General features: G+C 52.9%; 1 protein-coding gene across 4 annotated transcripts; it reads right to left on the bottom strand.

The window, feature by feature from the left end:
• Nucleotides 1-632: 632 nt before the first annotated feature.
• Nucleotides 633-26,151, bottom strand: TNS4 (tensin 4). 4 transcript variants are annotated; one of them, XM_032279742.1, is made up of 13 exons: nucleotides 26,012-26,151; nucleotides 20,705-21,234; nucleotides 12,769-13,192; nucleotides 11,212-11,636; nucleotides 8,743-8,829; nucleotides 8,303-8,428; nucleotides 5,828-5,920; nucleotides 5,632-5,709; nucleotides 3,988-4,056; nucleotides 2,962-3,130; nucleotides 2,205-2,273; nucleotides 1,918-1,944; nucleotides 633-1,314 (listed from the first exon to the last, which is right to left on the bottom strand). In XM_032279742.1, the coding sequence occupies exons 2-13, from the start codon at nucleotides 21,138-21,140 to the stop codon at nucleotides 1,173-1,175; spliced, it is 2,145 nt and encodes a 714-aa protein (XP_032135633.1). In that variant the 5' UTR covers nucleotides 21,141-21,234; nucleotides 26,012-26,151; the 3' UTR covers nucleotides 633-1,172. The 4 variants fall into 4 exon arrangements, with proteins under 4 accessions (XP_032135633.1, XP_032135636.1, XP_032135634.1 ...); XM_032279745.1 differs by having other exon boundaries at nucleotides 11,212-11,633; XM_032279743.1 differs by lacking the exon at nucleotides 26,012-26,151 and adding an exon at nucleotides 21,363-21,390.

The following is a 26,151-nucleotide window of genomic DNA, read 5'->3' as shown; positions in this document are numbered from 1 at the left end:
ACACCACATAGCAGTAGAGGGGTGTGTGTGTGTGTGTGTGTGTGTGTGTGTGTGTGTGTGTGTGTGTGGAGGGCTCAGCAAGACTGGAGCTGAGGCAGAACCACAGAAAGATGGCCTTTATGACACCTGATTTGGAATATTCACCTATTAAAAAACGGAAAAAGGCCAGATTCAGTGGCTCATGCCTGTAATCCCAGCACTTTGGGAGGCCGAGGTGGGTGGATCATCTGAGGTCAGGAGTTTAAGACCAGCCTGGCCAACATGGTGAAACCCTGTCTCTACTTAAAATACAAAATTAGCCAGGTGTGGTGGCACTGCCTATAATCCCAGCTACTTGGGAGGTTGAGGCATGAGAATCGCTTGAACCTGGGAGGCGGAGGTTGCAGTGAGCTGAGATCGCGCCACTGCACTCCAGCCTGGGCAACAGAGCAAGACTCCATCTAAAAAAAAAATGGAAAAAAAAGATGGGGTGATACTCATCTGCAAGGGGGTGCAGGACAGCTGTATCTCCTCTGATCATGGGGGCACGTTCCCCAGCTGAGCTGCCCTAAATACCACACCCAGCTTGGCCTGCAGCATCCTGGCCGGGTGGATCCAAAACGCCATCCAGAAAGTTGGGAAAGGAACAGATGTGGAAGGAAATAGAGTCTATCCATTCCCGTTTTGTGGTCAATCCTTGACCGTCACCAGCTGCAGGCCTGGAGCCCCGTGGGTCACCGCCAGGCACCTGCTGTCTGCCATGAAACAGGGGCCACAGGTCTCTCGCTCAGACTGTTGTGTCCACAGAGCCCAGGTTGATGGGGTCAGAGGGCTCTCAGAGGTTATTTTCATGGCGGGGTCCTCAGACGTGGGCATGCTTCAGAATCACAGAGGAGCATGTTCATCACGACGAACTCTCAGCGTGCTCATTCATCAGGATGCCTGCCAGCATCTGAGAACAGCTGATTTTGTCTATTGGTCTCCTTCTATGGTTGAGGAAACTGAGGCCCGGGGGGTTGGATGATGGTGACTGCTGAAGGTCACAGCAGGTTCCAGGGTGTCAACTTGTTGCCAATCCCAATTGAATTGATGCCAATCCAATATGGCCACAAGCCATGCCCATTCAGGGGGTAAAGGAGGGCCCCTGAGCGAGCCCCTGGAGGCTTTGGGCAGGTGCACAGGCAGTCCCTCCCCTACATCCTTTCTGCATCCTGCAGCAGAGCAGTCACCAGGCTGATGACCTTCGAGGCTGGCTGGACTGTGTCATACTCCGCAAAGAGGTGGCACACATTCTCCTGAGGCTCTGTCTGGCTTTTGGCCACAAACCCAAAGATCCTGGTGGGGGAGGGCATTCTGAGTGAGGGGTGGGACCCAGGGAGGCATCAGGCTGATGGGAAGGGGATGGTGGGGGCCCTCAGCCTGCATCTCATTCCTCTTTACCCCTCCCTCAGCCAGTTTGCTCTAGCACCTCCTTATGATGGGGCTCCCTGAGGAAGGAGGTGCCTCTCCTGCCAGACTGGGAGATTTCTGAGTTCAAGCTCTGGGTTTCCTTTGTTTTGAATGGGGGCACCTTGAGAACAAGACTTGTGCATTCCCCGTTAGAGTGGAAGATTCCTGAGGGCAAGGATGCATCTTGATCATCAGACTGTGGCATTTCATTAGATTGAGGCTCCCTGAAGTTGGAGCCTGTACCTCTTGCAGAAGATTGAGGGCTCCCAGGCTCATGTGGACCCCATCAGCCCAGAGGTGCTCTGAGGGCAAAGTCTCTCCCATCAGATGGGCGCTCCTGGTGGACCAGGGACTGTGCCCTCATCAACACCTTGGACTATTAAAGTCAGAATGGGGCCTCTTTCCTACTCTAATTCCCTCCCCATGTTGGGGTCGGGGCCCTGAGACAAGGACCTGTCTTTGGTGACAGAGTAGACAGGAGGGTCTTACCAGGAGGGCTTGCAGTACTTCTGCCACCTGTGGGAAAAGAACATGATACGGAGTAATAAGGCTTCGCTCCATGCCACAGGACGTGGGAGGAGCCGCAGGAGGAACTGGCCAGCTGCGTCCTTGCCCCACCACGCCGCACCATGCCCCACCCGGCCCTCATTCTGTCGCCCTGACCCCTTGAGGTTCACAGGCTGTCTCTGGGATCCCAGTCCCGGAGTTGGCAGGAGACCTTGGTGGGCAGCTGGGCCCTGGACGGTCTTCTGAGTTTAGCTCAGCCTTGAACTTACTTCCGTTGCTCAGGGTCCATACCACAGAAGCGGAGGGTGGTGAGTGGGTAATGTCGCCGGAAAAACACCCTGCGAGGAGGCGGGGAGAGAAGGGAAGTGGTGAGAGCCTGTCTCAGTGTCACCCTGTCTCCGTCAGCTCTTGTCCCCCCAAGCTCAGGTACCCTGTCCTCCAAGAAGTCTCTGAGTTAGACCTCGAGGGCCACGATGGCCTTTGCCACCGTGGGGCCCGGGCGCCCCGCTCCTGCCTCTCTCCTCTCCTGTCTCACACTCTGGGCTTTTCTATCACACCCCTAACACACCATTTAATTTTCTTTTGGCCCCTAACTTTTTGAGGACATGAATTATGTCTTGGTCATCTCTTGTTTCTCCCTGTAAAGTGCCCAGCCCTGGATCAGGCTCCTGTTAGACTGTGCAAGCCCGAGCCCAGGGAAGGAAAAATCTCATTCCTCTCTGGGTCCCGTGGTCAGCCTGAGTCTGGCCTAGGGAAGATGTTCCAGCAATGGGTGCAGGCATAATCAGCGCCCATGAATATTAGTTAACTCCATTTTCATCAGTCACGATGAACAGGGGCTTTGGCAGTGGATCGAGGCCTGGAGAAGGCAGGGAAGTTACCTGGAGTCACTCAGCACATCACTGGCCCTACTGGGTCACCAGGACCTTGAACTCCACCTTCATCCCTGATTCACGGCTGTCTCAGCTATCCCCTCTAGCTCTACTCCGCCAGCCCCACAGCCCCAGGGCAATGGAAGGCTCTTACTTCCTCTGGACATCGGTCAGGGTGATGCCCTGCTCTGTAACTTTGAAGTGGACCACGGTGGGTGTGGGGAGGATATCCCTCTCAAAGGTGGTGGAGATGGCCTTCTGCACAGCCAGGGCTCCAGTCAGGGTCTCCACGCTCACCGAGCTCAGGTACAGGGTGTGGCAGTCTGTGGAAGGCAGATACCATGCTGGGGCCACTGATTCAGGCCCAGATCCTCCCTCTGTCCAGAGCTGGGGAGGGGCTGAGTCTCTCTTCAGGAATCTAGTGCAGCTCCTCTTAGGGCCACCCAACAGGAAGTGGGTGCGTGCGTGACCACAGTTTGAGGCCAACCCCAGAGGACGTTGGGATCTTTGGTGGCTTTGCATCACCCTGGTCCTTGGCCCTCCAGCATGGGGCAGGGGAGTGGAAGTTGCCCTGTGTGTAGGAGTGCCCAGGAAAATGTCCTTCTGTCCACACTTAACGGCTGCCCTCCTCCCCACACCTCTACCCTGGAGGTCTTGGTTCAGTGACAACCGTGGGGACAGAAGACAAGGATGGGGAGGTGAACAGTTTGTGCTCAGGGCATAGGGCAGGAGCTGTCACTGAGACGAGTGCTGATCTGTGCTGACCTCTGGGAGTGTGGGCCCGGACCTTTCCCAGGGTGAAGGCTCCAGGACTCAGACCCACACCCACAGAGGATCCCAGGCCAGAGACCACCTCCAGGGTAGGTTCTGCAGACACAGAGAGACCCTAGCACATCTGCACGTGCCTGTGTGTGTGCAGGAGGGAGTGCAAGTTCTGTCACCCCCCCCACCCTGCTCCACTTCCCTGCTGGCCCGGTGCCTGCAGCCTCTCATCTTCTGTTATACAGGGGTGAGGGGGGAGGGGGTGGGGTGTGGCACCTTGTTAAAGATGCAGAAACAAAGCTGAGATGGGAAACATGTGTGGGCCTGTGCGTGTGTGCGTGCGTGCGTGTGTGAAGGGTTGGGAGGTGCCCTCTCCGGGCACAGCCAAGCTTGGTGCCTACCGGCCTATACCACTTACCCACAGATTTCTTCTGGCAGGAGGCTGGGCTGTCTGCAGAGTCCGAGGCCGCGTCTGCACCTCCCAGTTCTGAGCCAAGACAAAGCAACAGGCCCCCAAGAGGGCAGGGGTGGAGTGAATGGACCCTCTCACAGGAACAGGCCTGTTAATCCCTTTGAAGGTCTCTCGCCTCTGCCCCCACCTCCAGGAAGTGACTCTAAACCAGGTGTGATTACCAGAATTAGGCAAACGGGCCACCTTGGGCTCCCTAAATGCTTAGTTTGCAAGACTTTTATCTCTCCTTCTCCTCCTCGCCTCCCACCTCCTAGATGGCTGCTGTGACCTTGTCGTCTGACCTCCTCACTTCTTTTGGACCCTGTCCCAACCCCTGGCCTGTCCACAGAAAACGAGGAGGTCCTCGCCATCAGTCCTCTGGGGCTCGCCTGCCCCGATGCCCTTCCCAGAAACTGCGCACCTCTAAGATGAGCTGTTCCGTCCGAGCTGCCCACCGGCAGCATGTTCTGGATAGGGCATGCTGATCTCAGTTCAAGGTCTGACTCTGAGGGCCTTTGGGCAAGTTACTTAACATCTAGAACCCTCATTTTCCTTTCCTTTCTTTTTTTTTTTTTTTTTGACACGTAGTCTCGCTCTGTCACCCAGCCTGGAGTGCAGTGGCGTGATCTTGACTCACTGCAACCTCCGCCTCCTGGGCTCAGGGCATACGGCAGGAGCTGTCATGGTGAAACCCCGTCTCTACCAAAAATACAAAAAATTAGCCGGGCATGGTGGTGAGCGCCTATAATCCCAGGTACTCAGGAGGCTGATTCTCCTGCCTCGGCCTCCAGAGTAGCTGGGATTATAGGCGCTCACCACCACGCCCGACTAATTTTTTGGAGTTTTAGTAGAGGCAGGGTTTCACCATGTCAGTGATAACAGCAAAGTCTACTTCACAAGGTTGTAGTGAAGCATGAATGGGTGAGTGAGCGCTCAACAAATTTCTACCCTGGAAAGACAAAAGCTCTCCAAACTGTTTGATTGAAGCCCTTCCATCCTCTCAAAGCAGGCTGCGATTATCCAACATCCATTTTATGCCAGGCATTGTGCTAAGGGCCTTGCTCAAGCGATCCCATTTAGTCTGCACAGCAATTCTGTAAGTAGGTAGGATGATGATTGCCCCCATTTTATAGATGAGGAAACTGAGGCTCAGAGAGGTCAACATTCTCACATTTTCACAGTTAGGAAGTGGAGATGTTGAGTGACTCCAGTGCCTACAGTTTTTTTTTGTTTTTTTGAGATGGAGTCTCGCTCTGTCGCCCAAGCTGGAGTGCAGTGGTGTGATCTCAGCTCACTGCAACCTCTGCCTCCTGGGTTCAAGCAATTCTCTGCCTCAGCCTCCCGAGTAGCTGGGATTACAGGTGCCTGCCACCATGCCTGGCTGATTTTTGGCGTTTCACCATCTTGGCCAGGCTGGTCTTGAACTCCTAACCTTTGTGATCCACCCACCTCAGCCTCCCAAAGTGCTGAGATTAGAGGCGTGAGCCACCGTGCCTGGCCCATGCATGTGACACTAAAACAACCCACAAACAAGGTAGAAGTAGAGACCGTTCCTAGTGAGAACGAACATGTCCCCCACCTTGGCGTTGCCTCTTTAGGGTCCAGACCCACCTTTCTGCGGGATGGCGAGTTTGCAGGGCAGGGCCAGGGCCATGATGGAATGCTGGCACACGAAGGCAGAGAGGCTCCCTGAAGGGAAGAAGGCAGCCCTGCATGAGTCGGGCTCCCCTGGCCCAACTGCACAGCGCAGGACGGAGACTTCCCTGGCCCCCTGCCCTCAGGGAGCCTGCAGGCTGGGGAGTCTCACCAAAATAGGGCTCCTCATCTGCTCCTTTGAGATGCACTCCTTTGGCGGAAGACTCGATGAGGAAGTGTCGGATAAGGTCATTGCTGTCCTCTCCTGGACAGAGAAAGAAGAGAGTGCATTCGGATAGAAATTCCACCTTGTGGCGGGGTGCTGTGGCTCATGTCTGTAATCCCAGCACTCTGGGAGGCTGAGGCAGAGAATTGGGTCAGAGGTGGGCGGGTCACCTGAGGTCGGGAGTTCAAGACCAGCCTGGTCAACATGGAGAAACCTCGTCTTTACTAAAAATATAAAATTAGCCAGGTGTGGTGGCACATGCCTGTAATCCCAGCTACTCAAGAGGCTGAGGCAGGAGCATCGCTTGAACCCAGGAGGCAGAGGTTGTGGTGGGCCAAGATCACACCATTGCACTCCAGGGCAAAACTCTATCTCAGAAAAAGAAAAGAAAAGAACTTCCACCTTGCGGCCAGGCTCGGTCACTCACAGCACTTTGCGAGGCTAAGGCAGGAGGATCACTTGAGGTCAGGAATCTGAGGCCAGCCTGACTGACATGGTAAAACCCTGTCTCTACTAAAAAAACAGAAAAAAAAAAAAAAAAAGCCGGGCATGGCGGCACATGCCTGTAGTTCTAGCTTACTTAGCCTGGGTGACAGAGTGAGACTTGGTCTTAACACCACCCCCAAAAAAAAGAAATTCCACCTGTCCATCCCTTGCCTCTCTCTCCCACAGAAGAGGTACCAACACGTCTGCTCAAAGGCTCCTGGGTTCAGCCTCCCCCATTTCAGGAAACCTTTTTCTTCTCTTTTTTTTGGGGGTGGGGTGGGGAAATCTTTCTCTTGGTCAAAAGTTACCACGTTTTTTTTCTTTTCTTTTTTTTTTTTAGACAGGGTCTCGCTCTGTCTCTTAAGCTGGACTGCAGTGGCACAATCCCAGCTCACTGCAGCTTCAATCTCCTGGGCTCAAGGAATCCTCCCACCTCAGCTTCCTGAGTAGCTGGGACTGCAGGTGTGCCCCACCATGTCTGGCTTATTTTTTTGTAGAGACAAGTTCTCACTATATTGCTTAGGCTGGTCTTGAACTCCTGAGCTCAGGCGTTTCTCCTGCTTCAGCCTCTCAAAATGCTGGGATTACAGGTGTGAGACATCAAGAGGCCTAGGTATTTTTTTTTTTTTTTTTTTTTTTTGAGACAGGGTCTTATTCTGTGGTCCAGGCAGGAGTGCAGTGGTGTGATCATGGCTCACTACCGCCTCAACAACCTCCTGGGTTCAAGCAACTCTCCTGTCTCAGCCTCCCAAGTAGCTGGGACTACAGGTGTGCTCCACCACACCAGGTTAATTTGTGTAGTTTTCGTAGAGAAGGGGTTTTGCCATGTTGCTCAAGCTGATCTCAGACTTCTGGGCTCAATGATCCTCTTGCCTCGGACTCCCAAAGTGTTGGGGTTACAGGCGTGAGCCACTGTGCCCCGCAGGGAGACTTCTTAATTATTGTTTATCTAAAAATCGACCCTTTGGTCTGGCTTCTGTCTCCCCCTGCCCACCAGGTCATCTCTGCTGGAGCCAGGCTGGCCCCCAAGGGGAAGGGGGGCAAACAGTGATCTTCTGACTCCTTTCCACCAGCCCACAGCATCCTCCTCAGTCTGGGCTCACTGCCTCTTGCAAGTGGTCCTTTATAAGCAACGCCCTCCCCAGACGTCACTTTCTAATTGTGACAGTGAGGCACACTGACAAGAACACAAGACTGGGTGCATCATCTTCCCTTTATCACTTAATCGCTCTGGGGTCATTAAGTAACTCCGGGAGCCTCTGTTACCTCATCCATTAAATAAGAGGGTTCGATCCTGGGGTTTGAGTGAGGCCTATGACCCAGGTACCTGCTACCGTAATCATCTGTTTTCGTCTGTCTCCCTAGTGAGGTGACGTCTGCGTCTGATTCCTCTGTATCCCTGCCGCCTCATACAGGGCCTGGTGTGTGGTGGATGCCCCATAGACATTTGCTGAGTGATCAAATGAGCATGGGAGACCACGGGAAAGCATATGAGAAGGGAGCACACACACGTGTGCTGAGCTAGTACACACACGTGATGACCTATCACCCATGAGATGAGTTAGCACACACCTGTGTAATCATACATTAGGTTCCCTGGAAATGAATCCGGTTTGACTCCAAAGACAGCAGCTTAGAGGGGGTTGGGACCCCCTCCTTCTCTCCCACCATGAGAAGGAAAAAGCAGGGAAAACTAGTGGCGGGGGGCGGGGCTCGGGAAGGCAGAAGCACTCAGGCTTGCTGTGAAAGGCGTTTTTCAGGGTGCCTCGGGGCTGGAGGGCGTCCGGGGGAATACCGGGGTGGACGCTTCTCCCAGGAGCTGGTATAAGACTGGCGCCAGCTCACCCTGAAAGCTAGTGGCAGAGCCAGGACTGGAACCTAGAATAGCCCGCTGCCTCAATGAGGCCTTGAGTGAGCACAGAGACAGATGCGTACCTGGTCGGTTCTGGGCAGATTCGGGGGCCTCCTGCACCTTCAGGGCCAGGCCGAAGGAGCCTCGGTATGAAGAGCTGTCCCTTATGACAAAAGCCCCTGGCTTCTCCTTCCTCAGCAGCTCGATTGCTGGAACAATCTTTGAGTCAGAGATGGACACTGCCCCACCTGGACACCGTCTGTCCCTAGCCCCGTAGGGTCTTCACAGAGCAGATGTGGCAGAGTCACCTTTTGTCCCCAGGAAGTTCTTTCTACTGCCATATCTCCACCATTCTTGCTGTGGTTCCTACTTCCTCGGGAGGTCATGAGGTCAGTGGACCCCCACCCCCTGCTTGCTTCCCTGGACCCACTATTTGCCTTTCCTTAACTGTGACCCAGGGCTCTGCCTGATGCAAAGTGCAAGACCCAGACCCGATTCTGGAGTCACTCATGCTTCCTTTTACCTTGCTCTCGGGTGATGTTTGGCTTAAACCAGTATTTAGATGTGTCCATCACAAACTTCATGGTAGGCTGCATGTCCCTGATGGGACCTGGAGACAGACAGAGAAGGGGGATGCTGTAGGCTGTACAGAGGGGATCTGAGGGATCTGCACCAGAGAAGCCTGGAGACCCTTCCCTACTCTTGTGCTCCAAGGTCTCATTCAACCACCATCCCAGACCCTAACCCCATTGTATCTCCAAACTGCCTATGAGAGGGAAAATCAAACAGAAGGATGCCAGGGTTTGGTGCATCTGGAACTCAGAAGCACCCTCATTTCCTTGGTAATGAGTAAAAAATGAATAGATACAACCTCAGTTTAAGGAAAAATGGTTTCTCAAATCTAGTGCTGAGTTCCTTGGTGAGAACTGAAATAGGATAAACAAGGAATTCTCAGATGCATCAGGTTTGATAACACATTCTCCTCTGGCTTCATAATCCTAAGAATTCCTCAGGGGTGTATTCAGCTTGGAAAAGAAAATGGAAGAAACCATGAAGGAGGAAAACAGCAGATCTGGGCAGAAAAGCATGCCCCTGGCAGTCGGGGGCTTGGGTCTTGACTCTGATCTGGGACAACTGAAGCCCAGAGGGGACCAGGTGGACTAAACCACCTCGGAGGGTCTTTAACGTTCCAGTGCCTGTGAAATTAACATAAATTTTGTTCTGAGAATATTTTACAGAATTTGATAGATCTGGGGGTACAGTTAGTGATACTATGGGACATCACCAAAGCAGGATGGCAATATCACTAGGCTAAGTAAATGTGCTCTTTGAGATGCCAAAATGCCCATTTCCCTGGGTCCCTAAGGCAGAGGGCAGTGACTGTCAACCTTGGCATCTTGAAAAGGAGTGTTGCAGTTAGCTAGGCGCGGTGGCTCGCACCTGTAATCCCAGCACTTTGGGAGTCCAAGATGGGCAGATCTACAGGTCAGGAGTTTGAGACCAGCCTGATCAACATGGCCAAACCCCATCTCTACTAAAAATACAAAAATTAGCCAGGCATGGTGGCACGTACCTGTAGTACTAGCTACTCAGGAGGCTGAGATGGGAGAATTTCTTGAACCCAGGAGGCGGAGGTTGCAGTGAGCTGAGGTCGCACCACTGCACTGCAGCCTGGGTGACAGAGCAAGACTCCATCTCAAAATATAAAATAAAATAAAATAAAATAAAAAATAAAAAAACCCAAAAAACAAAAAATGATTGTTGTGACCAGTTACTAAGTAACTCATTTAAAAAAATGCTAAAATCTGCAAATGATCTGTCCTAGGAAAGCCATCAGGGCAGATGCAAAGGCATGCCGGAAGTGTCATTTTCTCTGCTTGCATCCACATGGCTTCCTGAGTGGGAGTGAGCAGGGGGCTACAGTAAACATTTCACATCCCCCTGGAGTCACCTTGATGCCTGTGAGTGTCATGGCCAAGTGGGGGCTGAGAAGCCCCGGATGGCCAAGGGAGAGCGAACAGGGGGTTGGGAGAGGACTCTGCTCATGGGAGAGGCATCCTGAGGGTGCTAGAGCTTAGCTTCTGTGTTTACTGCTGTAAATTCTGGTTGATTTTTTCTCCTTGGACACCTGTGGTCTCAGATGCCGGGAAGGAGGGTGTTTGCTTTTTGCGGTTTTCAGCTGTCTGAACTGGAATGCATTGTCTCTATTACCCCAGCCACCCCCTCTGTGTTCTCGTCATCCACGAACGTCAGTCAGAACCGACTCGCCCTCTCGCTTTCCCTGGGTTAGTCATCAAGCACATCCTGAGAGTCGCCTGGTTCTGTCCTCTCTCCTCCACCCCCGCTGCCCCACCCCGGTTCGGGCCCCTGCTATCCATCTGCCACGCAACGGCCAGGGTGATCCATTGAGCTTGCACCCCTGACCCCAGCACTTTCCTGCAGGAGGCTCTCTGATGGTTCCCCATTGCTTAAAAGGCAAATTCCTTTTTTTTTTTTTAGCTTGGCATTTAAGGCCTTTCACAATCTGGTTTCAAATTACTCTCAATGACCTGAACTCGCACCCAACATACTGGCATTTCCTAAACATGCCATGTGCTTCCACACCTTCGTGACTGTGGGCCCACTGCTCTCTCTGCTGGGAATGCCTTTCCTCTCCTTCTCTGGCCACAAACTTCTGATCCACTTCCCAGATCCAGCTTGGATGTTACCTCCTCTGTTCTCCAGACTGAAAGAATCACTCCTTCCGCTCTGGCCCGTGTGAATGAGAATATCTCTTTACCTCCGCATTTATCCTACCCGACTGTGATTTGTTTTTGTCTCTCTTTCTAGACCGTGCCCCTCTGTGTGTGTGTCCTCACTACCTGGCATAGTGCTGGACACATAGTAGTTGCTGAATAAACATGTTGTCTGGCTGTTGCAGAAACCCACTGGCACTTTGTCTGTTCCCCCAACCCAAACCTTACATTGCTTGAAATATTGGCTTATGACGTACCCTCTGGGCACGTGGTGAAGGGGTCGTCTGACAGGGTCTGGCTGTGACTCCTGGTGGCTGGACAGGGGTTCCTGGGAGAAGCTGCTCCAGGTTGGACAGAGCCCTGGTGTCCTGGGATCCGCTGGGGTGGAGAAGACCCTGGTTCTGGGTAGCCGTTGATCAGCACAATGGGTATGTCCACCATGGAGTTGGTGATGGATGGGGGGCAACTGCTGGCATGTTCTTTGGCCAGTGGTGGAGAGTGGGGTGATCTGGGTTGGCCCATGGTTAGGGTGGGGTTTCTGGGAGCCTGGAAGTCACTGGGTCTCGTACAAAGAGACACTGAGCCAAGGCTGTGGAGGCTGGAGGAAGAGCTGGCAGGACTTTCCAAGGATCTGGAAGATGACTGATGGCTGGAGATGCTGGAGTGCTGGAGGGACTGGCTGCTGCAGCGGGGAGAGAGTCAGACAGGGTGTTAGCGCAGCGTGGCTCAGGGGCTAGGGCCAGGCTCTGGATCTAGTGATTTGGGTTCCTGTGGCTTTGGCCAAATAGAACACTGCCTACCCCACCCCCCACAGCCCAGAGCAAAGTGCACACCTCTGTGATCCTCAAGGGATGGTAAGGATACAGAAATGTGCCTGGATGGCAGGGTCTTGGGTCACTTAAAGTAGCCAGTGAGCTGACCCCTGCAGGCCTTGGGCATAGGCTGGCCCACACTCCCTCTGCCTTCCCAGCCAGGCTGTCCTGACTGAGCTGTTGCATCAGGACCTCCCAGGCCCCCATGACTCCCAGGAGCCCTGCAGATGGGCTGGAGTGATGCTGGAATACACAGCAGCTGATGCAGAGGAAACTCCCCAGCTGCAGAAGGAGGTCAGCTTCACATCCAGCTAGACTTCTCCCTGAGTTCAGAGGCCCGTGCCAATGGGTATGGCTATGGAATCCCCAGCCTCGGTGCCAGGGACTGCCTTGGCCAGTGGCTTTGGCGGTGGAATGGGAGACAGAGTCCTGGGATTCTGTCTTCCTGGGGCAGGATGGGTGTGCACGTGCATGAAGTTCTGCTGTGAGGTCTATAGAGAACTCAACTGGGATTGTAAGTAATGCCCAGGCAAGGCTGCCTCCCTCCTTTGCTAGGTTTTGCCAGCAACAAAGAGGAAGGAGCCTTTTTATTCCTAAATGGTTCATCTCAGGCCCCCCGATTCTGTTTATAGCTTTGTGTTTTGGGGTTTGGAAAAACCCTTCCCTGAGACGGGTTGTCTGAGGGCTGGAAAGGATATAGACGATGAGCCTCATTAAAGCAACAGCTCTTTTCCCAACAGGGAGATATAAGTCAAGGCTTTCTATATTGAATTGTATTCTCAATACCTGAGGACAGCTTGAGATCTGAATGGCTGTGAAAGCGAACATTCGATTTTGCTTTTGGTGCATGCCCAGATTTTGCTCAGACAGAGCAGGGTGCCTTTCAATGATTTTAGGGAGTGTGTGCACATGTGCCTGTGTGTGTGCGTATGTGCCTGTGCCTGTGTGTGTGTGTGTGTGTGTGTGTTGTGTGTGTGCCGTGTTAGAAGCTACAGAACCTACCTTCCAAACGTATAGCTGACATCAGACAATGGGCTGGCTGACAGCATGGAGACCCTGCTGCCCTGCTGTGGGGCCAGGCCTCCCAGCCTCTTCTCCAATCTTGGAGAAGCCACCAGCAGGGAGCCCCAGCCATGGGAGCCTGAGGCCTTGCCCCCCATGTAAGGGATGGAGATGCTGGGGGAATGTGGGGGTTGAGGAGAGAGACCCTCTGAGGGGGGCAGAGGGCGCTGGTGCTCCCTGCCCTGGTTCCCAGAGAAGATGAGGCTCTCACTGCTGCTTCGGGTCTCTCGGGGGACATCTCTGGAAAGGAGGAGGCCACCGCTGCGAGGGGAGCCGAAGGGTGGGGTGACAGTGGGGCTGGAGCAGCGCTGGGGGCCATCGTGGCACCTGGATCTGGCGGAGGTCACCTCGATGTACTTTATATCTTTGGGAGGAAAAGCAGAGCACTGGTGAAACCCAGGAGCCCAGACTCAGAACAGAAACACTGTAAGTGTCCTCAAGGTCATCCTGTCCCTCCTCTTTTATAGTGATGAGGAAACTGAGGCCCAGAGAGGAGAGCCCAACTCCACCTCAGGACCCAGTTCCAAAGTCACCCTCCCTGTGACAACTTACCTTGGGTAAGGAGATGCAGTAGAGAACCCAGGCCTCAGAATCAGACAGACCCAGGCTTCAGATCTGGCTCTGCCACTTATTCTCTGAGAGTTTGGCCAAAAGACTTCACCACTCAGGGCCTCAGTTCCACAACTGTAAAGCGGGACAACTGCATCCAGCCTCTTGGTGTTACAGAAAGGATGACGTGGAACTCACAGAGGCAGCACTGTTCCCGGCACAGTGCAGGTGCTTAAAAACAGGGCAACCCCCTCCCTTGTCTGTGCCCTGTTTCTAGGTTGAAATGACCACTTGATGGGCTGTACCAGTGACACTTTCTGATGCCTCTGCTACTCAGGGTGAGTGAAAGTGGTTTTTCTGAGGCCAGGCGAGGTGGCTCACACCTGTAATCCCAGCACTTTGGGAGGCTGAGGTGGGTGGGTCACCTGAGGTCGGGAGTTGGAGACCAGCCTGGCCAACATGGCGAAACCCCATCTCTACCAAAAATATAAAAACTAGCCGGGCTGGAGCCTGTAATCCAAGCTATCTGGGAGGCTGACGCACGAGAATTGCTGAACCTGGGAGGCAGAGGTTGCAGTGAGCCGAGATTGCACCACTGTACTCCAGCCTGGGTGACAAGAGCGAAACTCCACCTCCAAAAAAATAAATAAATAAATACAAAGAAAGTGGTGGTTGTTTCCTGTACCTACAATGAAAGCAGGGATTCTCAAGCTTGGTTACACACTGGAATCACCCCAGGCTGCACCTCATGCCAATTGGATCAGACTCTCCAGGGGGTGAAACCAGGCCTCAGTTCTGTTTGTTTTCCAGTTTTTCAGGTGTGTCCATTAGACCATGAATGGCCCAGCAGGACCATATTACCCGTGCTCCACCCCTACAGAAATAGAATCTGCTCTTTAGGACGGCCACCCAGGGCATGTGACTACGCAGCAGAGTTTGAGAATTCTGCTTTGGAGCAGGCACTCCCAGAGCACAGGGCTTGCCACATTCTTGAGCTGCGGGTCTCCCGGGGCTTCTACCTGGTGCACAGGGGTCAAGCGACTCACCCCAGGCTGCTGACTCGCTCCAGCGCTTTCCACTCCCCATTGGGGGCACCCAGGACTCTCGGGATTCTGAGGCCTTCTTCCTCTCCCGAGGTCAGCCTTGGAGTGGGCCGCCCTGCTCAATGGACACCCATCCTCCTGACCTGGGGGAGGGGAATTGTCCTTGGTGCTGTTCCAGCAACGCTGGAGGAAAGTAGGGGTTAAGGAGCTGCTCCCTCCTTGAGAGTGTGAGTGTTGCCTCTGGCTTCCTGGGATGGAGGCTGGGGAAATTGGGGAGAACGTGCACCCTCAGCTCCCACCTGCCTGGCGCCCTGGCACATGGACTGTTCCTCCCCATTACGACTGTGGAGCCCCAGCCTGCCCCAGCCTGCTCCCGGGTAGGGCCATCTGGCCCTGCTCATGGTGACTGCCTCTGTCTGAGCCTGCTTGGGCCACGGTGCGGGTGGGGGATTACATCAGATGAGCAAGGGCTGGCAGCTGCTTAGCAGGTGGAGGAAGAGCCTGGCTTTGTAGCCGGACAAACCTGGGGTGAGTCCTGGCTTTGCGGCTTTTCAGCCAAGGGCACTGTGTAACTTTCCTAACCTCTCTGAGCCTCAGTTTCCTTATCTGAAAAGTGAGGATCTGAAACCAGTCTTGCAAGGTTGTGATGAGGATGAAATACAACAGCCTGGAGCCTAGCCCGTGGTGAGCCTTGAGAAAGGAGCATTTCTTACCTGCCTGCTTTTAGGGGGCAGTATTGGCCAAATGGAGAATGGGTTGGATTCTTCTGGAAGGCTGGAAAGCACAACTTGAATATATATATTTTTTTCCTCTCTTTTTGAGATGGAGTCTCACTCTTGTTGCCCAGGCTGGAGTGCAATGGCACATCAGCTCACTGCAACCTCCGCCACCTGGGTTTAATCAAGTCTCCTGCCTCAGCCTCCCGAGTAGCTGGGATTACAGGCGCCCACTACCATGTCCAGCTAATTTTTTGTATTTTTAGTAGAGACGGGGTTTCACCGTGTTGACCAGACTGGTCTCAAACTCCTGACCTCAGGCAATCCACCCGCCTCGGCTTCCCAAAGTGCTGGGATTACAGGCGTGAGCCACCGCGCCCAGCCGACTTCAATTTTTACAGGACTTTATAGTGTTTACGCCCATAATCTCCTCTGAACCTCATAACAGCCCTCGGGCAGGGCACGTATTACTTTTTACAGAGGAGGAAACTGAGGCTTGGAAAAGAGTAGGGGCGGAGCTAACACTTCCTGTACAACCATGTTTCATAAAGGCTAGTATTGAGTGCTGTGTGCCAGGACCACTATGAACACGTTGCTTGTATTAGCTCCTTTAACCCTCATGACAACGCTATTGAAGTGGGGAATATTATCATATTCCTACGCCCATATAACGGATGGGAAATCAAGGCTCAGAGAGGTGAAGTGAGTTATCTGATGCTGCACAGCCAGGGAGTGTTGCTGTGCTCCGTTTGGGGACTGCTTCTTCCAGGATGAGGAGGGGCTCCTTGGGACCCCGTTCTAAGGCCTTGCCCTGTGAGAAGGTGCTTGGCTGCTTTGGGGAGGTTCTCTTGGCCTGGTGAAGCTCTGGGCTCCCTACTCACTGGGTCATCTAAACTTCCACCAGGGACCTTGCTGGGGGCGCAGAGTAAGGAGAGCAGGAGGGGAGGGAGGAGCCCGGTACTCAGCTCCCCCTGCTGTCTCGAGGTGGGTGTGGCTGGGGGGCGGGGTTGGGGCCCTCCACCCTTTGCGGGGGTGCAGTGGCTGTTTACTGGCCTGTGGGGCAAGTCTGAGCAGTGCTGGGTGGGTGCCGGCGCCAGCCCCAGGTGGGCGGGTGGGTGGAGGGAGGGCATGTGGGTGGGGGGTGGAGAGATAGTTATTAAATGCCCTTCACTCGGGGCTGGTAAACAGCCTTGCCTGGCAGAAATTGCTGGAAAATGAAAGTGTGGGCCTGTTCCAAAGATGGGGTGGGGCGGTGGAGAGGATAAAGAAATGGATATGGTGTTTGCTTCCAGGAACCACGTTCCCTGTGGGGTGGGGACCCCCAGGGCAAGTTTAAAAGAAGGCAGGGACAGGGAACCTGGGGAAGGTTTGTGAAGTGCCCAGGAGGTCGGGTCTCAGAAGAGGAGCCTGTGGGCTGCCTCCAAATGGATGGATTCCGTGATGCCCCAGCGGGCAGAAGACTAGACTTTAGAAAGAGAGAAAGAGTTCCTATGGAGCCCAGTAGGTTGGGATTTGGGGCCTGACCTATCTCTCTCTGGCTGTGTGACTGTGAGCCACCACATACCCACCCTGAGTCTCAGTTTCCTCATCTGTCAAAGGAGGTTTCCACTATTCCCTTCAAAGGCATACACTGGGATCATATATTACATGAACTCTCTTTTGCTTTTTTTTTTTTTTTGACTCAGGGTCTCACTCTGTTGCCTAGGCTGGATTGCAGTGGTGGGGTCTCGGCTCATTGCAGACTCCACCTCAAGTGATTCGCCCACCTCAGCCTCCCAAATAGCTGGGACTACAGGTGTGTAGAGGTGTGTGCCATCATACCCAAATTAATTTTTGTATTTTTGGTAGGTTTGGGTTTTCGCCATGTTGGCCAGGCTGGTACATGGACTATTTTTTTTTGTGTTGTTTTGTGTTTTTAAGTCTGGGCTGGGCGATGTGGCTCACTGTCTGTAATCCCAGAACTTTGGGAGGCTGAGGAAGGAGAATCACTTGAGGTAGCCTGGGCAACATGGCGAGACTCCATCTCTACAAAAAGTTTAAAAATTAGCCGGGTTGGCCAGGTGTGGTGGCTCGTGCCTGTAATCCCAGCGCTTTGGGAGGCTGAACCAGGTGAATCACTTGAGGTCAGGAGTTCAAGACCAGCATGGCCAACATGGTGAAACCCCCGTCTCTGCTAAAAATACAAAAAAATTAGCTGGGCATGGTGGCGGGTACCTGTAATCCCAGCTACTCAGGAGGCTGAGGTATGAGAATCGCTTGAACCTGATGACTCTGTCACCCACCAGAAAAAAAAAAAAAAAAAGAAAGAAATTAACCAGGAGTGGTGACATGTGCCTGTAGTCCCAGCTACTGGGGACGCTGAGGTGGGAGGATTGCTTGAGCCTAGGCGTTCAAGGCTACAGTGAGCTGTGATCACACCACTGTACTCCAGCCTGGGCAACACAACAAGACCCTGTCTCAGAAAAAAAAATCTATATATATTTAGGGGAAAAGTCAATAATATAGAATTGCCAATGTTTAATTTTTAAATTTTGCCAAGTTAGGACGAAGAGGAAGAGTAAACATGTCCTAGCACATTAATGTCAGAATGTCTTTCCTTGAATAAATAGCCCAATCGCCCAATCGTAGGAAGGACGAGATTATAAAATGGCAGGGTGTCCTCCACTCTGAATACATTTAGAGGTAAGAGAACTCACCACGATGCTCAGAGTTATTGCACTGCCATGGGCCAGTGAGAGCTTGGTCACCAGTAGCAGGGTCTGCGGGGAGGATTTTGGGTGCAGGTACCTGTTATTCTTAGTGATGGTGGAGAACTTCCCAATGGGGAGCTGACCTGGCTGGGCCGTCTTAGGGGGTAGTGAGCTCCCAGGCATTGGAGGTGTCCAGGCAGAGGTTAAAGGAAGGGTTTTTTTTTCTCCATCAGAAGGGGCCAGGGCACAGCAAGGCGGCTTCCTCAGGACCCTCTGGCCAGGGCCTGCCTTGTATTCCCTGTTCCCCAGAGTTATGTGGACACGTGTCCACAGTGGCATGTGGTGCCCAGGGCATCTGTGGATGTGGACCCACGCCATCAGCCCCAAGCTGATCATGAACCCCTTCTGTGGAGGAAGGGCCCTGTTGTCACCAACCCCCATCCAATGTGTGTGGATGTTCTGCAGGGACTGGTTTTGGCCCAGCCGGCCTTGGACATGTGGAAAGCCTGCCTTGGGCCATGAACGGTAAAACCCTGGGCTTGCTCCTGCCAGCAGTGATTAAGCCCAAGACTCCTTTCCTGCAGTGACGTGCCCATGACTGGCCTTGAGAAACAGGAAGACCCTTGAGAGACAGTTTCTTTAACAGGCCTGGCAGGCAGTACTTGGCGGGAGGGGCAGAGCAGGCAGGAGCCCAGGAGCCCAGGAACCTAGGGTGCCAGAGGGCCTGGGTGCTGAGCTGGCCTCCACCCGAGCCTAAACCTACCCTGGGGCTGGCCCGACGTGCAACCCCTAATGTTTAATAAAAACAGCTACCATTTATCATGGCCTGTAGTGTGCCAGGATTTGTGATAAGCAGCCAACAAATGTAATTTCTTTCAATCCCCATAACACCTTTGAGGTAAGAACCCTCATTACCTCCATGTCTCAGATGAGGAATCTGCAATGCAAAGCAGTGAAGCAAGGAGCTTGTGAACGCTCTGCCCGACGCCAACCATTAGGCTAGACTGCCTCCTTACTCAACCCCGGCAGCCCCAGCTTTCTCATGTGCAAAATGGAGGTAAAATATTCAGCTGGGCACAGTGGCTCATGTCTGTAGTCCCAGCACTTTGGGAGGCCAAGGCAGGTGGATCACTTGAGCCTAGGAGTTTGAGACCAGCCTAGACCGTCTCTACTAAAAACACAAAAATTAGTTGGGTGTGGTGGCAGGAGCCTGTAATCTCAGCTACTAGGGAGGCTGAGGCAGGAGAATCTCTTGAACCCGGGAGGGAGAGGTTGCTGTGAGCTGAGATTGTGCTGGTGTACTCCAGCCTGGGCGACAGAGGGAGACTCTGTTGCAAAAAAAAAAAAAAAAAAATTTAACTTAGGGAGTGGATTGAGAGGATTGAAGATTCTACACAAAGTGCTTGGTACACTGGCTGATATATAACATGTGTCCAATAAATGGAAGATCTTATGGCTCCTATCTCTATCCTAATCATGCACCCCATCACCATTGCTGATAGTTTAAAGCCTTGGAGTCCTCAGTCTTCCAATCTGTCTAATGGGGCAGCTCCTTGACCCTCATCCTCGGCGAATACTTGAAAGTCTTTGTTCAGGAAACTGAAGCCAGATGTGGGAATTTCCAGGTTCCTTTGGACTTGGTGGTGCACTGGAATTGGCTTGCATCAGCTGGTTAAGAGCTGGTTGTTAAATTTTCGGGATTTTGTCCAGCTGGTTACTAAACTCAGCCATTATGAATTATTACATGCACTTACAATGAAGTAACTTACATTAAACACAAAGGTAGTAAATACTGAAGGTTCATCACATCCCAATTATTTTACTACAGGGTACTATTATCTGCGCTCTGGGGGTTCTCTATGTCTGTTGTGTCGGTGCGGTGGCAATGCTGTGTCATAGCCTGCTACTGCATGTGTCTCTAGCTCCTCATTCAGTGACATCGTGTTGGTACCTTGAAACAGGCCATGGTGGGAGAATTTATACCGTGGAAACGGGCAGAAACTTCAAATCAGCTCCCTCTGCCCCCGCTCCCCAACCAGGGAGCCAGGTAAACATTCACCAGTGTACCACCGCTTGAACACTATCAGGTCCTTACCCAATCCTACCATTTCCAGTGTGGCCTCTCCAAAGAGATACTCCCCTAAACAAGGACAGAGGTCCGGATAGTGATCCTATAAAATTTCAGGGGGACCCAGGTTAGGCTCTGAAGTGAGACACCCTAGGGCGGTGGGGGTCAGGGATCCACATTTACTGAGCTCTTCCTTATGGGAATGGCGCTATACAAAACACTTTCTTTTTTTTTTTTTTTTTTTTTTTGAGATGGAGTCTTGCTCTGTTGCCCAGGCTAGAGTGCAGTGGCACGATCTTGGCTCACTGTAACCTCCGTCTCCTGGGTTCAAGCACTTCTCCTGCCTCAGCCTCCCAAATAGCTGGGATTACAGGCACCTGCCACAGTGCCTGGGTAATTTTTGTATTTTTGGTAGAGACGGGGATTCACCATCTTGGCCAGGCTGGTCTCGAACTCCTGACCTTGTGATCCACCAGCCTCAGCCTCCCAAAGTGCTGGGATTGCAGGTGTGAGCCACTGTGCCTGGCCTGCACAAAACACTTTCTACAGTAGCTTAAGTACTCATAAAATCATACAAAATAGGGATCTATCACTTTCCAAACTCAGCAACCAAATAGAATGGGCTAGTGAGAGAAACATGTATTTATCCCTTTTGTGTAGCACAGAAAACAGAGGGGTTGGTAACGTGGTTAGATTTGCATGGCATTTCCCAACAGGACATTGTCCCCTTCTCGGTACATAGGAAAGTCCTTCTTCCTCCTGAGGTCTGGCGCCAAGCCCCCCTCCTGGTACTGCACCTCAAATCCTTACCCAAGGCTTCAGGTTCCTCCTTTCTCATTGACGTGGTGCTCTGGGTCGGCTCAGCCTGGGGGCCCCCAGTCCCTGGGGGAAGCAGTTGGAAGGTGGGGTCCAGTTCCAGGATCATCTGATTGAGGCTCTCCAGTGAGAAGTCAATGTAGGAGTCAAGGTCCTCCGGGGTCCCCAAGGCTTGCTCACCAGGGGAGGGCAGGAAGCAGGTGGCTTTGGCCTCCACCTGTGGGGCTTGCTGGAGTCTGCCAGGGGGCCCCATGCAGGGCATGGGGGCCATCAGGGCCTGGGCTCTCCAGCCTTCTGTGGTGTAGTAAGAGCACTGGGGCGGCAGGCTGGGGCTGGGTGCTGGGTGCAGGGACCTCCTGGGCTCACCATGAGGTGTCAAGCTGACAGTGTGGCTTCCTGCCAGCAGTGGGCTGGACATCACCTGGGACATGGTGGGGACGGTGACCTCTGTGTTTACCTCTGGTTTTCAGCCAGCCTCACTGACATCCCATAGATCGCATTTGCCAGCCAGAAGCTCCCAGGATCTGCAAGAGTCCAAGAGTGGGAACGGAGTAACTTCTGTAGGTGAAGCCTCTGCCTCCCCACCCTCCATACAAGGGCCAATTTATTCATTCATTTAAAAGCATGGATGTGGCTGGGTGTGGTGGCTCACGTCTGTAATCCCAGCACTTTGGGAGCCTGAGGCGGGTGGATCACCTGAGGTTGGGAGATCGAGACCAGCCTGACCAACATGGAGCAACCCCATATCTATAAAAAATACAAAATTCGCCGGGTGTGGTGGCAACATGCCTGTAATCCCAGCTACTTGGGAGGCTGAGGCAGGAGAATCACTTGAACCCAGGAGCCAGAAGCTGAGATTGTGTCATTATACTCTGGACTGGGCAACAAGAGCAAAACTCTGTCTCAGAAAAAAAAAAAAAAAAAAGAAAATTAAAAAAGCATGAATGCTGGAGCCGGACCACTTGGGTTTGCGCCTGGTTCCTCCACCTACTAGCTGTTTAACCTTGGGCAAGTCAATTGACTTCTCTGTGCCTCAGTTGCCTTGTCTATAAAACAAGTTAATATTTGTAATGTGCTTAGAACAGTGCCTGGCACATAAGAATTATGTAAGGGATCATTAAATAAAATAACCTCAGTAGATGTGTATTGAGTACCTACTACATCCCAGGTGTGTTTATTAAGTAACTACTACCTAATGTTTGCTGAGTAATTATGAAGCACATAAGCGCTGGTACTTTTACATAAAGCCTTTAAAAATCCTCCTAACAACTGTATAAGGTAGATATTATTATCCCATTTTACAGTGAGAGAATCGAGGCACAGAGTGGTAGGTAACTTGCCCAAGAGTCACACTGCCAACAAATGTCTTAGAAGGACTGGGCCCCAGGCTGCCTGAAGTCCGAGCACCTGCACTTAAGCCTGTTGGTGAAACAGACAAGTAAGTGGGTGAACAACTGTAAGGAGTGTCACGAGGGAGGAGGAGAGGGGCAGTAGGCTTTCCTCGTTTAGTGGGGAGGTTAGGGAGGCCTTCCTGGAGGAAGCGACATGCAAAGGGAGATAAGAAGGGATGAGGAGGCAGGGGAAGGTTTAAAATAGAGGAGGTGGGCCAGGTGTGGTAGCTCACACCTGTAATCTCAGCACTTTGGGTGGTCAAGGTGGGCAGATCCCTTGAGGTCAGGAATTCAAGACCAGCCTGGCCAACAAGGTGAAACCCCATCCCAACCAAAAATATAAAATCAGCTGGCGTGGTGGTGCATGCCTGTAATTCCAGCTACTCAGGAGTCTGGGGCGGGAGAATTGCTTGAACCTGGGAGGCAGAGGTTACAGTGAGCTGAGATTGAGCCAATGCACTCGAGCCTGGGCAACAGAGTGAGACTCTGCCTCCACACAAACAAACAAATAAGTAGAGGGGACCATCTGTGCAAGATTCTGGCCAGCAAGGAAGCTCACAAGACATTATTGAGCACCTGAGTAACAGAGCACCTGGGATGGATGGAGGAGATGGGGCGGGGGAGGCAGGCTGGCCAGACCCGGCAGAGCCTTGCAGGCTGGGCTCAGGACTGCCAGCTCAACCCTAGGGTAACAGGGAGCCTCTGAAAAGTTTTGAGCTGGGGAGTGACATCATCAGATGTTATTCATGTCCTTGGGGCTCTCAACCTCCTCATTTTCCTTCCTGTGAAAAGTGCTTTCCATTGTCTAGCCTTAATGCCACATTCTAGTTTCTTGCAGGTGGGGCTTGGCAGGAGGTAAGAGGTTCTGGGAATGAGGCGGCCAAGAAAACTGGACAGAGCTGGGACGTGCTGGTTGCATCCCATTGCGTGCTCTGAGCTTTGCTGCCTGCCCCCAGCCCCAGCAACACTCCCCAACTCTTTCTCCTCATGGCCCAGAGGCCTCCGTTACATCCTGCTTTGGAGTCAGACCTTAGCCCTGGAAAAGGAATCTGAGACTAGTCTGGGAGAAGAGAAAGCAGACTCTGGGAGCTGAAGATTTAGGTTTGACTTGCAGCTGAAATAGCTCCTTATGGTGTGACTCTGACCCTGAGTTTCCTCATCTGTGAGATGGGATTGAGGATTCCTGCCCTGCACCCGCCCGGAGAGTGTTACGGAGCTAGTGAGGTGCTCCTTGTGAAGGTAGTTAGGCAATTCTAAATAGTCCTTAGAAATAAGGACTTAAGGAGTATAACGCTCTCATAATAGTAGCTTCCATTTATCGGGCACTGACCATGTGCTAGATGGTTTACACATGAGTTACACTTGGTAACGCAACCCCCTTGCAGCTCTAGGAGATGCTGCACCCCTATTGTCAGTCCTTTTTTTTTTTTTTTCTTGAGACAGGGTCTTGCTCTGTTGCGCAGGCTAGAGTGCATGGCACAGTCAGGGCTCACTGCAGCCTTGACCTCCTGGGGCTCAAGTGATTCTCCCAGCTCACCCTCCCAAATAGCTGGGACTACAGGCCTGTGCCACCACCCCCGGCGAATTTTTTGTAGAAACAGGGTCCCACTTTGTTGCCTGGGCTGGTCTTGAGCTCCTGGACTCGAGTGATCCTCCTTCCTCAGCCTCCCAAAGTGATAGAATTACAGGTGTGAGCCACTGTGCCCGGACTTATTTATTTTGAGTTGTCAGTCCATTTTACAGATGAAGATGCTGAGACTCAGAGAGGTGAAGAAATATGCTTCACATCAAGAAAAATGGTGGAGCTGGGATTCAAACCCAGGTGTGGGATTTTGGAATCTTATTTCCTTATGCCACATGGAATTCAAGTGCAGAGGGACTCCTGAGGTCTAGAGCTGCAGCATGATTGACTGAAGGTCACACAGGTTTCCTGAGGAAAGCCAGGCCCCCTTCCCCTCTCCTGCCTCCCCTCACCCCTGCGGCTCTGGTAGGTCTGATGCCAGACTTTGCCTTGGCCAGGTCCTGCAGGGGGCAGGGCATTCCAGGCATGGGAAGTTGTCTATAAATGGCAGTGGAAAGGAGCCGGCCTCTGTGCTCCCTCCTTCCCGGGACAGCTGAGGACACAGAGCCGGAACCTCAGCTTTTCCCACACAGGCTCCAAGTGGCCTGGGTTTGTTGGGACAGGATCTGGGCGCTCCCTGCAGGGTGTTCTGGCTGTGCCCTGCAGAGGAGGCAGGGGCTGCTGACTTTGCAGATCTCAAGGAGGGCTCTTGTCCCCTTATGACCAGGACCCAGGATACCTGCTTACTAATTTGGACACAGCTTTTGTGCCACCCTGGGCAAGCGTCCTTTCCTCTCTGGGCAGACCTCAGTTGTCCCATCTGTATGATGGGGATATGATACTGAACACCTCGAAGGCTCTCAACAGTTCTCTGAGGAGGGTACTATTGCCACAGGGCTGGAGAGGTGGAGGAATCTGCCCAAGGTCATGCAACCCGAATGTGAATTGGGGTTTGAACCCAGGTCGTCCGGCTCCACGGTCCCACACTTTTAGCCTCCGTGGCTGCTTCACAGATTTAAGACCCCTGTCCACCGCTGCCCCTTCTGGGATTCTGGAACCAAGAAGGACAGACCTGGAGCTGAGCAAAGCAGGAACAGGCAGCTCCTACACTCCTCTTTAGCCTTCTTTCACTTTTAAGGCTCTGCCTGGCCCTTGGATGTCCCAGAGCAGGGCTAGGTCTTACTCCTGTATTCCTGAACGCCGTCCCCTTCTGTAACTTGCTCTTTTTTGTTGTAAGTGGTGGGGAGAGTCTCTGGGCCCAGGGCTCTGTGTGGTTGGGATGCATGGGGAGGAGGGGGGGTGGTAAGGAGGGCTCCAGCTTCTTCTGCCCCGTTTATAGGTGCCCCCCACCTGCTCCAGCTTCCGATTCTGACGCAGATCTCTTAGTCCCCGAGGGCTCTGGGGAGTCCTGGTACCTTGGTAAATTCCCTCTTCCCTGTCATTGCCAACCTCTTCTCCTTACTCTCTCCCTATGAGCCCAGGTTGGTGAAGGGAGAGGGTGGGGCAAGGGTGAAGCCTGAGTCTCCCCAAAAGCACTTTGCTTCATTAGCCCAATCCCCACTGCACTCCCTATTTTTGAAAACTGGCTCCTGATCTTCCCATCCGTCCCACCCAGACCCGGTGACACAGGACGTGGATAACAGGCAGGGACCTGTAGGAACAGTGAAGGCCAGCCACCCACCTCCCATTCCTGCCTGCTTCTGAAGGGCCCAGAGAGCTCCTGGAGCACTGGGAGGCAGGAGGCCTGGGTTCCGCATCCAGTCCCTTTCCATGACCTCAGGCAAGCCTCTTCTCCTCCTTGCCCTCAGCTCTCCCATCTCTTCACCGAGGGGCACAGGTTTAGTTCCCTTAAAGTGCTGAACCCTGCAGTCTGCGATCCTGAGACCATCTCTGTCTCATCCGCATCCTCTACCCCATTTCTCCCACCTTCACACTGAGCCCTGAGAAGTGGAGAAGCTAAGGACAAAAGGTTTAATGAGGCCAGGTGCAGTGGCTCACGCCTGTAATTCCAGCACTTTGGGAGGCCAAGGTGAGGGATCACCTGAGGTCAGGAGTTCAAGACCAGCCTGGCCAACATGGTGAAACCCTGTCTCTACTTAACATACAAAAATTAGGCAGGCGTGGTGGTGCATGCCTGCAATCCCAGCTACTCAGGAGGCTGAGGCAGGAGAATTGTTTGCACCCGGGAGGTGGAAGTTGCGGTGAGCTGAGATCGTGTCACTGCACTCCAGCCTGTGCCACAGAGCAAGGCTCTGTTTCAAAAAAAAAAAAAAAAAATTAAATGGTTAAATGAGTCAGGGCCAGCAAAGGTGCTCAGTGTTCCCGTTCTTAAAGAATAAAGGCACCTACCTGGCGTCCACAGGTGGGCAGGCTGTTGCATTCACTACTGGATCACGACGACTCACAGTGCAGGTGAGGAGTCCGGAGAGGCGCCAGCTCACCTCCAGACCTGCCTTAAAAGCAGCTTGCCCGCCCTTTCCCCTCCCCTC

Source organism: Sapajus apella, unplaced genomic scaffold (assembly GCF_009761245.1).
Source record: "Sapajus apella isolate SASKATOON/1434 unplaced genomic scaffold, GSC_monkey_1.0 scaffold12, whole genome shotgun sequence".
In the NCBI taxonomy this organism is placed as follows: Eukaryota; Metazoa; Chordata; class Mammalia; order Primates; family Cebidae; genus Sapajus; species Sapajus apella.
The sequence above is the reverse complement of the archived record's forward strand: the minus strand, read 5'-3'. Positions and strand labels throughout refer to the sequence as shown.